General features: G+C 53.2%; 1 protein-coding gene across 2 annotated transcripts in view; it reads right to left on the reverse strand.

The window, feature by feature from the left end:
* The window catches only part of LARGE2 (LARGE xylosyl- and glucuronyltransferase 2), a 196764-nt gene that overhangs the window by 60064 nt on the left and 119744 nt on the right, over positions 1-16956 (reverse strand). For both annotated transcript variants that reach the window (XR_015309191.1, XM_086959654.1), the window contains exons 5-7: positions 12228-12351; positions 11423-11594; positions 3987-4091 (exon numbers count right to left, since the gene is read on the reverse strand). Coding sequence is in view for 1 of the 2 variants with exons in the window: in XM_086959654.1 (XP_086815780.1) it covers positions 3987-4091; positions 11423-11594; positions 12228-12351 (401 nt within the window). In the remaining variant the exon portion in view is untranslated. The remainder of the gene's footprint in view (positions 1-3986; positions 4092-11422; positions 11595-12227; positions 12352-16956) is intronic.

Raw genomic sequence — 16956 nt, forward strand, 5'->3', positions numbered from 1 at the left:
TGGTTACTACCGGAAGTTCGTCAGGAATTACGGATCGATTGTGACTCCGCTCAATGAACTGACGAGTAAGAAAATGCCAAAAAAGGTTCAGTGGACAGCGAGCTGTCAAAAAGCATTCGATGACCTAAAACAGGCCATGTGCACGGCACCTATCCTCAAGAGTCCAGACTACTCCAAACCATTCATTGTCCAAACAGATGCTTCTGAGTTGGGTGTGGGAGCTGTTCTATCTCAACTGAATTTTGATGGTAATGACCAGCCCATTGCTTTTATAAGCAGACGGCTGACCCCCAGAGAGAAAAATTGGTCAGCTATAGAGAGGGAGGCCTTCGCTGTGGTGTGGGCCCTGAAGAAACTGAGGCCATACTTGTTTGGCACTCATTTCAAGATTCAGACCGACCATAAGCCCCTCCTATGGCTAAATCAGATGAAGGGTGAAAACCCCAAACTGCTTAGGTGGTCCATTTCCCTACAGGGGATGGACTTCACAGTGGAGCATAGACCTGGCACTGATCATGGCAATGCAGATGGGCTCTCCAGGTATTTCCACTTAGAACAAGAAGACTCACCTGGTCAAGATTAGCTTATTGTCCCAACGTTTGGGGGAGGGGGGGGGGGGAGTCATGTAGGAGAGTAGGGTCTGCAATCCTATGATCACCCGGACTTTTTGCTTTTGTTTCACTGGTTTACGACTTTCTCGGGCTGTGGGCCTGCCAATCAGACCCACAGCCTAGCTGTTCTCTCACTAAATTGCTGTGTGTACCCTAGGTGAATTACCCAATTGGAACTGGGCCACCCTGTCAGACCCTGTAACTCAGGGCATCGGTGTACCCAGGGCCTACCAGGGGCTGAAGCATGTATTATGCCACCCCTGGCTGGCCATCTAAATCTGACACAACTGGCTGCACGACAGCTGGGGCAACGTGGCGTACTCGCCCGTTTTTGTAGGTATAGTATCCCTATGCCTAACCTTAAAATGGACACCCGAGTTCCTATCAGTCACTCCTATGGCAGGCCTTGACAATCCTGAAGGCAGAGTGCATGGAACCGTGTGAATTGGGCTCTGGCATGAGCCGAGCCCGGTTGCAGCTTGCGGAACCAAGACCCAATGGCTGTTCCATGATAACGCGTATCATATCGGTAACTTCGGTATCGCGTTATCAAGACATGTCGAGTAAGGTGTCATACGAATCGGGATGCTGCCCCCTCACCAATTCTGGCGACGAGGTTAGCATTCCGCCCTTCTAGAGGGACACGACATGTACGTAACTGTGAACCCGGGTTAAAGTTAACTGAAGCCTCAGCTCCACAAAATAGACGCTGCCACCACAGACACGAGTCTGACCTCCTGCTGCTGGGAGTCCTTCCAGCGAGGAGAGCTCGGACAAAGGGTTTCCTGTCCAGGGCGGTGTTCGCACCGTCCCAGACAGGGTTTGTGTATTCGGGGTAGGTAGGGCTTTGCAAGAAGGTGACTGCGGAGTGGCACCCCGGTGCTCACTACGCATCTGCCGGCTAGAACCAGTTCCAGGGGCGCGCAGCCCCTGACCTGGGGAAAGTCCAGCAGGGGGAGAGGGGTGTAACTATCCCCCTTCCTGGTCCCACCCCTAGGGCAGGACCTAGTCATGTACCTACCCCTTTCTTTAGGATAAAGGCCGGAGCGGGGACCCTTCCAAATTAGATCATCTTTGAATCAAGAACTACTTTCTACGAAAGGACATTCGAGACTCTTCTCAAGATTTCTCCCTTGTGGCTAAGGAGTAGTCACGCTGCATCCGCAGGCACCATCTAAGAACTCTGCGGTTTGCTGCAAGTCCTGCCTCAGGAATCAGACGACCCAGCTCGAGGAGAACCGGCTTCCCTGGCACCTCTGAACCTACCCACATCGTCAGCTCAGCTGAGATCTGTGGGTGCGACGAGACCTTGAGGGACCGGCCATCATCAAAACCTGCACGCTTTCTTAATCCAGCACGACCACCGAAGGAATCCTCTGGCGAGTGCTCTGGGGTCCGAGAAGCCCCGATCCTGAGCAGCTCCAGTACCGAAGTGCAGCCTCCCAGCATCTCCACGATCTGCGTGGGGCCCTTCTGCTCGCCGCTCAGCACGCTGTCCGATCACTAGCCGCTGGCTTGTGATCTCCTTGACGGCATCCGACAACCAACGCTGCTGGTCTGGTTGCTCCAGACCGGCCCTTGCTCCCTTTTCCGAGAGGAGCACCCCGGACCCTCCTGGTCCACTCAAGACGCCATTTTAGGCCCACCACGTGGCCCTGAAATCTGCCAAGGCTTGTTGCCCCAATCCTGGGCCCAGCGACGCCGACAGCATCAACCTTCGTGGGACAGCTCGCACCTCCATCCTGGTCGCCGACAACGCCTCCTGGTCCGTGAGACTGCAGAGCCTAGCGTCGCCCACTCACCTAGTCGAGGTGACGGCCATCCGGTGCCTTCCTGGTACCCTCTGACTACTGGCTAGTAGTACGAACTTGGTCCCCTCTGCTTTCAGGTATCATCGATCTCTGATCCAGGCTTGGATCTCTATGAACTATTCATCACTGGTCGCCGGCCAGCAACTCCTTCCTTCCGGCTCCTGGCTCGTCAGCAAAGACCCCCGACGCCTGTAAGACTTGTGCAGCCGCAGCCCTCGCGGCTAGGTAACTTTGGCATTTCGGTGCCTGCATAGCCTCCTTACTCTAGGGTCCCGAGTCCCTCGCTTCCGACTTGCCTTATCGGGTCCGCCCGAGACCACTAAACTTTCCGTGCCCTCGGGCACTTGTATTGATCGTGCACTTGAAGTATTTTCTTAAGAGTTTCGTTGTGTGCTTAGTACCCTGTCCTCCTAAAGAGTCCAGGGCTGTTGTGATTCTTAATAAATATACTGTTTATTTTCATAACACTTGTGTGGTGTCCTTTCACTTGGTGTTCAAGGGGTACGTGATGGTATAACAGCTGGCTTAACACGCCCTCTAGAGTTTAGCCCGAAGACTGCTCGTATCCACGCTACTAGGATAGCTGGTCTAAGGTTGACTTACAACCAATCACCATAAGGGTCGTTTGGAACGATACATAGTGGTCACTAGAATAGTGAACACTGCATATCGGGCCAACTTCTCACAGGCAGGTGTCCGCAATCGGGTCCGTGTCTGTGTGAAGGTTTCTCTTCTTTGACTGCCTCCACCCCACACTCCTCACACACATTGTACTGCGGAAATGACGAGGTCTGCTTGTCCTCTGATTCACACCACTAGCCGGGAGCATGGCCACCACTTTACAACTGCAAAGGGAGCCATCAGGTGATGGGAAATGTAATTGCTTTCCAACACTTGGAGCTCTTATGAAAACACAATACTTTTCAACTACTAGGACTTAAGAGGGAAAGGGTTTTGAACTCTGACCTCTACGTAGTTTTAGTCTCTTTTGCGAAGATATGTTTTTGGATTTTCACCAAACTTTATTTTGGTGATGCAGCCTGGAACAAATGCAAAACCCACTACACTCTCTTTCAGAGGTCTCTCACAAGCCCTGCATTTTCAGAAGACTCAAAGACAGTCCTAACCAACTTCTGATGGTCTTGATGGAGCCACACATTTGTTCTCAGGGCGTCTGGGAGAAGACAAGGACACTGGGCATCCAGTGACAGAGACTGCTCCAGAGCTGCCCAGTGTATTGAAAAGTCCACCCAGGTGACCTCGGTGTCAAGAGCACAACCCTCTGTTAGAACTGCTCCCGCCTTGACGGATCGAGCGCTTCATTGGGTTTTGGCGATGTACAAATAACATGTTAGGAACAGTACCCTTGGTGGCACTGGCTATTGGTGGCACGGTGACTGGAGGAAAGGTTTAAAGAGGCTATGGAGACACAGAGCCGAGGCGGAGAGCAGGAGTCTCAAAGAAACAAATGAGACTGGAGAACCGACAGAAGGAGGCGGGGTTAATAACAGCACTAGGAGAGCTTTCGTAATGATGGTAAGAAGTAATATCACTCGACTCTTACCTGTGTTGAACCCGCGACCCAGCGCTGGCCACGGCTTGTGATTCTTCCACAAGTTCCCCAAGTACCAATCACTCTGGTTCTCCACCAGACCAATCACCTGCTTATCTGCAAACAAGAAACAAGGAAGAGGTGAGGAGAGGCTCTGAATCGTAGGGTGAACACAATACGAGAATCGCGAAACAAGACGCAAAGCAGGGAAAGGAGTAATGCTTATTCCAATACCTTGAAGAAGGCAGTGAGAGAACAAAGCATGTTTTTCAAATTTTCATAATGAAAGTGAGCTGGGAGTGTGGACTCCGTGACCTCAAAGGTCAGGGCCCAGGGGTGAGCGATGTAGTGTGGGCTCCGTGACCTCAGAGGGAAGGGATGAGGACTGTAGTGTGGGCTCTGTGACATCTGAGGTCAGGGTTGAGGGCTGTAGTGTGGGCTCCGTGACCTCCGAGCGAAGGGGTGAGGGATGTAGTGTGGGCTCCGTGACCTCCGAGGGAAGGGTTGAGGGCAGTAGTGTGGGCTCCGTGACCTCCAAGGGAAGGGGTGAGGGATGTAGTGTGGGCTCCATGACCTCCGAGGGAAGGGTTGAGGGCAGTAGTGTGGGCTCCATGACCTCCAAGGTCAGGGGTGAGGGATGTAGTGTGGGCTCCGTTACCTCCGAGGTGAGGGATGAGGGCTGTAGGGTGGCTCCGTGACCTCTGACGTCAGGGTTGAGGACTGTAGTGTGCGCTCCGTGACATCGGAGGTCGGTGTTGAGGGCTGTAGTGTGGGCTCCGTGACCTCCGAGGTCAAAGTTGAGGGCTGTAGTGGGGGCTCTGTGACCTCCGAGGGAAGGGTTGAGGGCCGTAGTGTGCGATCTGTGACCTCCGAGGGAAGGGTTGAGGGCCGTAGTATGGGCTCTGTGACCTCCGAGCGAAGGGGTGAGGGATGTAGTGTGGGCTCCGTGACCTCTGAGCGAAGGGGTGAGGGATGTAGTGTGGGCTCTGTGACCTCAGAGGGAAGGGTTGAGGGCAGTAGTGTGGGTTCCGTGACCTCCAAGGGAAGGGGTGAGGGATGTAGTGTGGGCTCCGTTACCTCCGAGGTGAGGGATGAGGGCTGTAGTGTGGGCTTCTTGACCTCCGAGGTGAGGGATGAGGGCTGTAGTGTGGGCTTCTTGACCTCCGAGGGAAGGGGTGAGGGCTGTAGTGTGGGATCCGTGACCTCTGAGGGAAGGGGTGAGGGATGTACTGTGGGCTCTGTGACCTTTGAGGTCAGGGGTGAGGGCTGTAGTGTGATTGATGGGTGCTATAACAATCCGAAGCTCAGTTCTAAGTTTGCAGCTTTGGTTTTCTTTCAGTTGAACCAACAGGACTAAAACACCTGCAACTGAGGATTTATAAGAAAGTAAGTGCAGGTCTAGAGGAGAGTGCTACTCTTCGAACCACTGGTCACAGCAGGAGATGCTAGGTGTCAAACCTAAACAAACAACAAGACAAAAAACAAAAACAAGAAGCCATAACAGATGAGAAATCAGTGCTAGGAAAGAGGTTACTGCCCCTGGCTGTACCAAGGCTTGCTCCCTCACTTCGGTTGACTCATCAGTCTTGAGCTTACTGCAGTCCAACCATTTGTACATCATCGGTGAATGCACAATCTCTTCTAGGCTGGCGCTCCTTGATACAAGGGACTGGGACACAGTGTTCTTCATGTATTTTGAGTATCCAAACATGTCATTCATCAGCTCCCGGTGGTCCAACCTGAAGGAGCTAAACTTTTTCTGCAATCACCCAACATTTGGATACTCTACAGCGACTTTCCGCAGCCAGAAAGTAGCGTTTAAAGTTCTGTGCATGGTTTCACTAGGCAGAAAAACATGCCAAGGCTTGCATGCCTGCAATCTAAAATCATTAACTATATCCTGCTTCAAACACGGTCAGTCTATAAGCTTCTTCTAAATTAAATAAATTGCTTAGGTCTGGCTTAACAGCTCAGCTGTCCACATGATTTATTATTTCAATTCCAATCTTCTGCATGGCATCCGAGCTACTATGAGCAGCTCCCTACACATGCCAAGACGGCAGCAGCCGTGACCCCATCCTTCTGTCTTGCTTGGCATTTGAGCTACCGTGGTCTGCACCCTTTGCCTGGCATGACGTCAGCTGCTGCATTGTCCATTCCTCTTCGCCTATGGGGTATGACCCTTAAATGGGCTGCTCCTCCAGCGTGACATGTCAACTGACATGTCGTCATTCAGCTTTTCGTGCATGCCATGACATCAGCTGCCAAGTGGCTTTTTTGCGCTTTATGTGTGTGTCATGTGCCCTACTATGGGCTGCTTCCAGCGCACGGCATGACGTCAGCTGCTGTGCGAGCCTTGCCTCTTTACTAAAGGACAAACGCTGGATTGAGGCCCGCCCTCTGCATGCCATGTGAATTACCGTGGCAGATCCCTTTATGTGGGATTGCATGGGCTGGAACAGGGCACCATAGTGTGCATGTCATGACATAGGCTACAATGGGGCACCTCACGGTGCATGGCTTGACATGGGCTGCATGGGGCACCTCATGGTGCATGTCATGACATGGGCTGCAATGGGGCACCTCACGGTGCATGGCTTGACATGGGCTGCAATGGGGCACCTCATGGTGCATGTAATGACATGGGCTGCAATGGGGCACCTCACGGTGCATGGCTTGACATGGGCTGCAATGGGGCACCTGAAGGTTCATGGCTGGACATGGGCTGCAATGGGGCACCTCACGGTGCATGGCTGGACATGGGCTGCAATGGGGCACCTTATGGTGCATGTCATGACATGGGCTGCAATGGGGCACCTGAGGGTGCATGGCTTGACATGGGCTGCAATGGGGCACCTCACGGTGCATGGATTGACATGGGCTGCAATGGGGCACCTCATGGTGCATGGCTTGACATGGGCTGCAATGGGGCACCTCATGGTGCATGACATGGGCTGCAATGGGGCACCTGAAGGTGCATGGATGAACATGGGCTGCAATGGGGCACCTCACGGTGCATGTCATGACGTGGGATGCAATGGGGCACCTCATGGTGCATGTTATGACGTGGGATGCAATGGGGCACCCGAGGGTGCATGGCATGACGTGTGCTGCAATGGGACACCTCACTGTGCATGTAATGACATGGGCTGCAATGGGACACCTGAGGGTGCATGGCTTGACATGGGCTGCAATGGGGCACCTCATGGTGCATGGCTGGACATGGGCTGCAATGGGGCACCTTATGGTGCATGTCATGACATGGGCTGCAATGGGGCACCTTAAGGTGCAGGGCTTGACATGGGCTTCAATGGGGCACCTGAAGATGCATGGCTTGACATGGGCTGCAATGGGTCACCTGAAGGTGCATGGCTTGACATGGGCTGCAATGGGACACCTCATGGTGCATGGCTTGACATGGGCTGCAATGGGACACCTCATGGTGCATGGATTGACGTGGGCTGCAATGGGACACCTCATGGTGCATGTCATGACATGGGAAGCAATGGGGCGCCTCATGGTGCGTGTCATGACATGGCTGCAATGGGGCACCTCATGGTGCATGGCTTGACATGGGCTGCAATGGGGCACATTGTGGTGCATGTCATGACATGGGCTGCAATGGGGCACCTGAGGGTGCATGTCATGACATGGGCTGCAATGGGGCACCTCATGGTGCATGTCATGACATGGGCTGCAATGGGGCACCTCACGGTGCATGGCTTGACATGGGCTGCAATGGGGCACCTCATGGTGCATGTCATGACATGGGCTGCAATGGGGCACCTGAGGGTGCATGGCTTGACATGGGCTGCAATGGGGCACCTTATGGTGCATGGCTTGACATGGGTTGCAATGGAGCACCTCATGGTGCATGGCTTGACATGGGCTGCAATGGGGCACCTCATGGTGCATGCCATGACATGGGCTGCAATGGGGCACCTGAGGGTGCATGGCTTTACCTGGGCTGCAATGGGGCACCTTATGGTGCATGGCTTGACATGGGTTGCAATGGGGCACCTCATGGTGCATGGCTTGACATGGGTTGCAATGGGGCACCTCATGGTGCATGGCTTGACATGGGCTGCAATGGGGCACCTCATGGTGCATGTCATGACACTCATGGTGCATGTCATGACATGGGCTGCAATGGGGCACCTGAAGGTGCATGGCTTAACATGGGCTGCAATGGGGCAACTCATGGTGCATGTCATGACGTGGGATGCAATGGGGCAGCTCATGGTGCAGGTTATGACGTGGGATGTAATGGCGCACCCGAGGGTGCATGGCATGACGTGTGCTGCAATGGGACACCTCACTGTGCATGTCATGACATGGGCTGCAATGGGGCACCTGAGGGTGCATGGCTTGACATGGGCTGCAATGGGGCACCTCATGGTGCATGTCATGACATGGGCTGCAATGGGGCACCTGAGGGTGCATGGCTTGACATGTGCTGCAATGGGGCGCCTCATGGTGCATGTCATGGGCTGCAATGGGGCACCTCACGGTGCATGGCTTGACATGGGCTGCAATGGGGCATCTCATGGTGCATGTAATGACATGGGCTGCAATGGGGCACCTGAGGGTGCATGGCTTGACATGGGCTGCAATGGGGCATCTCATGGTGCATGTAATGACATGGGCTGCAATGGGGCACCTGAGGGTGCCTGGCTTGACATGGGCTGCAATGGGGCACCTCATGGTGCATGTCATGACATGGGTTGCAATGGGGCACCTCATGGTGCATGTCATGACATGGGCTGCAATGGGGCACCTGAACGTGCATGGCTTAACATGGGCTGCAATGGGGCACCTCATGGTGCGTGTCATGACGTGGGATGCAATGGGGCACCTGAGGGTGCATGGCTTGACATGGGCTGCAATGGGGCACCTGAGGGTGCATGGCTTAACATGGGCTGCAATGGGACACCTCACGGTGCATGGCTTGACATGGGCTGCAATGGGGCACCTCATGGTGCATGTCATGACATGGGCTGCAATGGGGCACCTGAGGGTGCATGGCTTGACATGGGCTGCAATGGGGCACCTCATGGTGCATGTCATGTCATGGGCTGCAATGGGGCACCTCACGGTGCATGGCTTGACATGGGCTGCAATGGGGCATCTCATGGTGCATGTAATGACATGGGCTGCAATGGGGCACCTCATGGTGCATGTCATGACGTGGGCTGCAATGGGGCACCTGAAGGTGCATGGCTTAACATGGGCTGCAATGGGGCACCTCATGGTGCATCGCTTGACATGGGCTGCAATGGGGCACTTCATGGTGCATGTCATGACGTGGGATGCAATGGGGCAGCTCATGGTGCATGTTATGACGTGGGATGCAATGGGGCACCTGCGGGTGCATGGCTTGACATGGGCTGCAATGGGACTCCTCATGGTGCATGTCATGACGTGGGATGCAATGGGGCAGCTCATGGTCCATGTTATGACGTGGGATGCAATGGGGCACCCGAGGGTGCATGGCTTGAGGTGTGCTGCAATGGGACACCTCACTGTGCATGGCTTGACGTGTGCTGCAATGGGACACCTCACTGTGCATGGCTTGACATGTGCTGCAATGGGGCACCTCATGGTGCATGGCTTGACATGAGCTGCAATGGGCTACCTCAGGGTGCATGGCTTGACGTGTGCTGCAATGGGGCACCTCACGGTGCATGGCTTGACATGGGCTTGAATGAGGCACCTGAGGGTGCATGTCTTGACATGGGCTGCAATGGGGCACCTCATGGTGCCTGGCTTGACGTGTGCTGCAATGGGGCACCTGAGGGTGCATGTCTTGACATGGGCTGCAATGGGGCACCTCACGGTGCATGGCTTAACATGGGCTGCAATGGGGCACTTGAAGGTGCATGGATTGACATGGGCTGCAATGGGGCACCTCACGGTGCATGGCTTGACATGGGCTGCAATGGGGCACCTGCGGGTGCATGGTTTGACATGGGCTGCAATGGGGCACCGGAGAGTGCATGGCTTGACATGGGCTGCAATGGTGCACCTCTCGGTACATGTCATGACATGGGCTGTAATGGGGTACCTCATGGTTCGTGGGATGATGTTGGCTGCAATGGGGCACCTCATGGTGCATGGCTTGACATGGACGACTATGGGGCACCTTACGGTGTATGGCTTGACTTGGGCTACAATGGGGCTCCTCACGGTGCATTGCATGACGTGGGCTGCAATGGGGCACGGTGCATGGCTTGACGTGGGCTGCAATGGGGTACCTCAGGGTGCATGGCTTGGCGTGGGCTGCAATGGGGCACCTCACGGTGCATGGCTTAACATGGGCTGCAATGGGGCACCTGAAGGTGCATGGATTGACATGGGCTGCAATGGGGTACCTGAGGGTGCATGGCTTAACATGGGCTGCAATGGGGCACCTGAAGGTGCATGGATTGACATGGGCTGCAATGGGGTACCTCAGGGTGCATGGCTTAACATGGGCTGCAATGGGGCACCTCATGGTACATCGCTTGACAGGGGCTGCAATGGGGCACCTCATGGTGCATGTCATGACGTGGGATGCAATGGGGCACCTGCGGGTGCATGGCTTGACATGGGCTGCAATGGGACTCCTCATGGTGCATGTCATGACGTGGGATGCAATGGGGCAGCTCATGGTCCATGTTATGACGTGGGATGCAATGGGGCACCCGAGGGTGCATGGCTTGACGTGTGCTGCAATGGGACACCTCACTGTGCATGGCTTGACGTGTGCTGCAATGGGACACTTCACTGTGCATGGCTTGACATGTGCTGCAATGGGGCACCTCATGGTGCATGGCTTGACATGGGCTGCAATGGGCTACCTCAGGGTGCATGGCTTGACGTGTGCTGCAATTGGGCACCTCACGGTACATGGCTTGACATGGGCTTGAATGAGGCATCTGAGGGTGCATGTCTTGACATGGGCTGCAATGGGGCACCTCACGGTGCATGGCTTGACATGGGCTGCAATGGGGCACCTGCGGGTGCATGGCTTGACGTGTGCTGCAATGGGGCACCTGAGGGTGCATAGCTTAAAATGGGCTGCAATAGGGCACCTCATGGTGCATAGCTTAAAATGGGCTGCAATGCGGCACCTGAGGGTGCATGGATTGACATGGGCTGCAATGGGGCACCTTATGGTGCATGGAATGAAGTTGGCTGCAATGAGGCACCTGAGGGTGCATGGCTTGACATGGGCTGCAATAGGGCACCTCACGGTGCATGGAATGATGTGAGCTGCAATGTGGCACATCATGGTGCATGGTAAGGCGTGGGCTGCAATAGGCCACCTCATAATATGTGGCACGATGTGGGCTCATAGTGCATGGAATGACGTACACTGGGGCCCCTCCCAGTCCATTGGCTGACCTGGACTGTAATGGGGCCCTCCCTGTGCATGGGATATTAGAGAAGAAGTCCGGGGTCTCTACCTGTAAACTTTTGGAACACGGCCCAAAGTTCAGCGATGTCCGTGGCGAAGGTGATGTCCGTGTCTAGGACGATGACTCTGCTGAGGTCAGACGGCAGCGCCCTGGCCAAAGTCAGTTTCATGAGGCCATAGATGCCAGAATAGTGCTTGTTGGGAATCCAGGAAACCTCGGTCTGAAAAAGAAACAGAGGAAACACATTGAAATGGCAAATTCAATCACAGCTTCTTATTGAGCATCTGTGGTTCTAAGAGCCGCTGGCATTAGAGTCAGAAGCCATGTCTTACAACAACACTTGGCAGCAGCACATGTAGTCAAATAGCAGATACAGGTGTCCAGCACAGCCTCAGTCTCATGGAGCTGGCACATGTGAGGCATCATGGAGGCAGTATGCAACACATCTCATGGCAGATACACGTGTGCAGCCCTGGCAGAGCCACAGTCTCATGGAGATGGCACGTGTGAGGCATCATGGAGGCAGTATGCAAGACATCTCATGGCAGTTACACATGTGCAGCCCTGGGGGAGCCGCCGTCTCATGGAGCTGGCACATGTGAGGCATCATGGAGCCTGCAAGCAACATCTCATGGCAGCTACACATGTGCAGCCCTGGTGGAGCCGCAGTCTCATGGAGCTGTCACATGCGAGGCAAGGCTGCATGTGACATCTCATGGCAGTAGCAAGCGTGTAGTATTATGAAAGAACGGTATGTTCCATCTTCTTGAAAAACCAAGTGTCCCTCGACAAAGAAAAGACACACACATCATATGCAGGTGTGACTGATCTTCTAAATACCGGCCTCTCCTACCTTCAAGTCCTCAGCGTTGTAGAAGCTGATGGCCAGCGACGGCACCATCCAAGACTGGAAGAGCGTTTGGAGGATCTCGTGAGCAACACCGTCCGTGATCAGGTGGAAGTGCAGAGGGTTCTTTCTGCAGAGAAGAAACAGGAAAGGAAACCTTGGTGAATACCAAAGCCATGCTGGTTAAATCCAACCCCAAGAACGGAACCTGACCTTGGCCAGGATGGGAGAGCATGGGGTCCATGGCAGCGAATGGCAGAGAAGGTGCAAGTTTACAGACCACCACTTACCAATGTGTTCGCCAAGCTCTACAGAGGAACAGCCCCTCCTCTCTGAAACCCACTTTAACAATCAGACTTAATAAAACGGCGACTCATTCATGCACTGATCTGTTCTAAGCGCTAACTACCATCTACCATGCAGGAGCTTCAAAACGACAAAGAGGCGATAGGGTTTGGGTGTGTTGAGACATAAAGGGACAAGACAGTAACTGCATGAACTAGGAGAAGCTAGAAAAGGAGCTCTTGATAGACAGCATGGCTGAGGCACCAGGTGATTGTTATCCGAGCATGGATCACTTCTGCACGGACATCGAGGTCCTTAGAAGAATATGTGATGCCTGCTGGTCCGAAAAAGGACCCCTCGAGCTACAATCCAGCACTAAATATCTGAAGATTATCCAAAAATGAGAAAAAAGTGAGCCCTTAAAACACATTTCGCTGTTATGGCACAGGAATACAAATATTTCAGGAATTTGTTTACCACGTGACAGGCAGGCATGCCTTTTGTCTCTGGTGTGTCTTTCTGCCACATGTAAAGAGATTAGTGCCTGGCCTGCCTATCCCTCAATCAATCAATGTATCAACCAATCAGCATTTGCATTGCGCAGCACTGTCACCCCTAGGGGTATCTGGGCGATGTGAGTGCGACGTCTGTCGAAGAGCCAGGTCTTGAGTTTCTTCCTGGAGTCTGCAGGGAGGGTGCAGTTCGGAGATTAAGGGTCTGGTCGTTCCAGGTCTTGGCGGCTAAGTAGGAGAAGGAGCAGCCCCCACTGTGGGTGGGATGATGTGGGGTTTGCGTACCAGCTAATGAGGAGGAGTGCAGGTGCCTTGCGGGTAGTTGGATATGAGTACTGACACTAACCCACTGGTCGACCCTTCTGACTAGAGTCCCCTTCCATCACCAGCATGGTTCATCTTAAGTCACATGGCCATTTCCAAAGCCAGTTCAGCGCCTTGACACCAGACAAAGCATGAACAACTGGTCTCCGAGCCCTCCGTGTAGACCAGGACAACAGTGCGGATCACATTCAGCGTGTCTGATCTCTATATCAAGTCACAGTGCCCAATAAATCCATCAGATTTGTCTGGCATGCCTTCCCCTGGTGAAGCTGCAGGGATCTGGATTCTGTGAGGCTTGGCACTGCTTAAAGATATCTCAGCATGGTTTCTCACATAACACTATATACATTATTGTCCCCAGCACTGAGATCAAGTTTAAAGGCTACCAAATATGAAACCAACCCCTACCAAGAAGTAAGCGCCTAATATTCGATCAGCCTCAGGTACCTCTAACCACTGAACTTACCGGGCCCGATTCACAGAACTAACTTAAGACAAAATTCTAAACTTACTACTTTTGGTATTCAAAGAATGCACTTACTACTTTTGATATTCACAGAATGGATTTACGACTACTAACTTTACGTCTGCACTCGGGCCGGAAACAGAGCTTCCGGCCGAGAGGCCTCTGCCTCTCGGCCGGGAGGCGAAGCTTCCGGCTGGGAGGCGTAGCTTCCGGCCCGGAGGTGGAGCTTCCGGCCGGTGGCGGAAATTTAGACATGGCCGAAACCTCCACCTTTGGTCCAGAAGTCCCACCTCTGGGCCGGGAGCTCCGGCTCCGGGCCGGAATCTCTGGCCCGAGTGCGGACGTAAAGTTAGTAGTCGTAAATCCATTCTGTGAATAACAAAAGTAGTAAGTGCATTCAGTGAATACCAAAAGTAGTAAGTGCATTCAGTGAATACCAAAAAAAGTAAGTTTAGGATTTTGTCTTAAGTTAGTTCTGTGAATCGGACCCCCCCTCTCTAAGAACATTTTTTGATTGACATTGAAATAGGTAGCAGTGCATTTCAGGGAGGGGTTGACCCATCAGAAGAACTACTGAAACCACTGAATCATAAAAGGGGGATCTGGCCTAGAAATAAAAGTTGCAGTAATGAGGTCATCCACACATCTTCCAGCAAAGCACCAATGCTTAGTTTTGTAGCACCAATAATCCGTCAATCATCAGGCGGGTCTCTGATAGCAGCCGTATCTCAGGTTTTCATAAGTTATATAGAAACAAATAAGGTATTCTATTCCAGAGGATGGAAAACAACATCCACTCATTTCATGATTCAAGCAGAGATTTACAAAGAGCAACCACTTCCATGCAGGGCCAGAACTTCAAATAGGAATGAAACGATGAGGAAAGAGAGCCTCAACATGAGCGTCCGCCTCAGTAACCCAAAGCGTCACCTAAAGAGCGAACCCCTAAACACTGCCCATGGGTTCGAGGAGCCTTCCCACAAATTCAGCATCAAAACTATTAAATCGTTTTTAACCTAACTCCTCTGGAAACTGTAAGAGCTTCCACAAACCAAGCAGAACTCAGAGCATTGTGAAACCGAAGCAGCATTTGGAGGTTCATAAGCCGCCCAGGCAGAGTCTGGAGCTTCACACAGACTCATCCATCCTATCAGCAAATGGAACATCAGCAGGAGCCGTAGAAACCATATGGTCTCTGGGCTGTCGGTGATCGGCATCTAGCCAAGCCATACAGTCCACAAATATGTGGTGCGTCTTCAACAGTCTCCAACTTAACTCTTCCATGCTGATGACGGCCCCCAGTCGTCATGCATCACTGTGCGCATGTGCTGATGACGGCTGGGGGCCGTCATGAACCCGCCCACTCTTAAAATCGGCCGCACAGGCGCAGAATCGCGGCCGCGCCCAAGGGGTTAAGCAGCTTATGGAACGCCAACGACAATGGCCCATACCACTGACATTCTAGAGGGTAAATGAGTGCTGTTCATTCCACAGACCTACCAGAGGGTCAATGAGGGTTGTATGCACTACAGACAATCTGCAGGGCCAAGGAGATATTCCTACTCCACAGATAACTTAGAGGTCCAACAAGAGTATTCCACTCTTTGAAATATCTAGTAGCCCAACAAGAGCAGTTCAATCCAAAGCCCACCAGGAGGGCCAGCAAGAGCTGCTCAATCCGAAGTCCACCAGGAGGGCCAACGAGAGCAGTTCAATCCGAAGTCCACCAGGAGGGCCAACGAGAGCAGTTCAATCCGAAGTCCACCTGGAGGGCCAACGAGAGCAGTTCAATCCGAAGTCCACCAGGAGGGCCAACGAGAGCAGTTCAATCCAAAGTCCACCTGGAGGGCCAACGAGAGCAGTTCAATCCAAAGTCCACCTGGAGGGCCAACGAGAGCTGTTCAATCCAAAGTCCACCTGGAGGGCCAACGAGAGCTGTTCAATCCAAAGTCCACCTGGAGGGCCAACGAGAGCTGTTCAATCCAAAGTCCACCTGGAGGGCCAGCGAGAGCTGTTCAATCCAAAGTCCACCTGGAGGGCCAACGAGAGCTGTTCAATCCAAAGTCCACCTGGAGGGCCAACGAGAGCTGCTCAATCCAAAGTCCACCTGGAGGGCCAACAAGAGCAGTTCAATCCAAAGTCCACCTGGAGGGCCAACGAGAGCTGTTCAATCCAAAGTCCACCTGGAGGGCCAACGAGAGCAGTTCAATCCAAAGTCCACCTGAAGGGCAAACGAGAGCAGTTCAATCCAAAGTCCACCTGAAGGGCCAACGAGAGCAGTTCAATCCAAAGTCCACCTGGAGGGTCAACGAGAGCAGTTCAAGCCGAAGTCCACCTGGAGGGCCAACGAGAGCTGTTCAATCCAAAGTCCACCTGGAGGGCCAACAAGAGCAGTTCAATCCAAAGTCCACCTGGAGGGCCAACGAGAGCTGTTCAATCCAAAGTCCACCTGCAGGGTCAACGAGAGCAGTTCAATCCAAAGTCCACCTGGAGGGTCAACGAGAGCAGTTCAAGCCGAAGTCCACTTGGAGGGCCAACGAGAGCTGTTCAATCCAAAGTCCACCTGGAGGGCCAACAAGAGCAGTTCAATCCAAAGTCCACCTGGAGGGCCAACGAGAGCTGTTCAATCCAAAGTCCACCTGGAGGGCCAACGAGAGCAGTTCAATCCAAAGTCCACCTGGAGGGTCAACGAGAGCAGTTCAATCCGAAGTCCACCTGGAGGGCCAACGAGAGCAGTTCCATACCACAGACTCTCTGAAGGTGCATCGGGAGGCGTCCACTCTACTCCACAGACCAGCTCCACCCGAGCTATCCACTCCACAGATCCTCTGCAGGGCGAACGAGAGCTGTAAGCTCTACGGACCATCTAGAGGCCCAGTTGGAGCCACTCTCTCCATGGACCGCCTGAAGGTCCACTAGAAGCAGTCCGTTCTACAAACCACCAGAAGGTTCAATCAAGGCCATCAACTGAAGGCAACACCAAAAGTTTATTTTATTACTAAAAAAACTAATAAAGCTTGTTGTACAAAAAAAACGTTTCGAAAATGAACACACACCGCTAACACCGTTGTGTTATCTTGTCTGTGCAGAGACAGTCAGGGACGCAAGCACACACCCTATTGCAGCCCATACTCTTCCATTCCACTCT

This window comes from Lissotriton vulgaris, chromosome 2_2 (assembly GCF_964263255.1).
Source record: "Lissotriton vulgaris chromosome 2_2, aLisVul1.2, whole genome shotgun sequence".
Lineage (NCBI taxonomy): Eukaryota > Metazoa > Chordata > Amphibia > Caudata > Salamandridae > Lissotriton > Lissotriton vulgaris.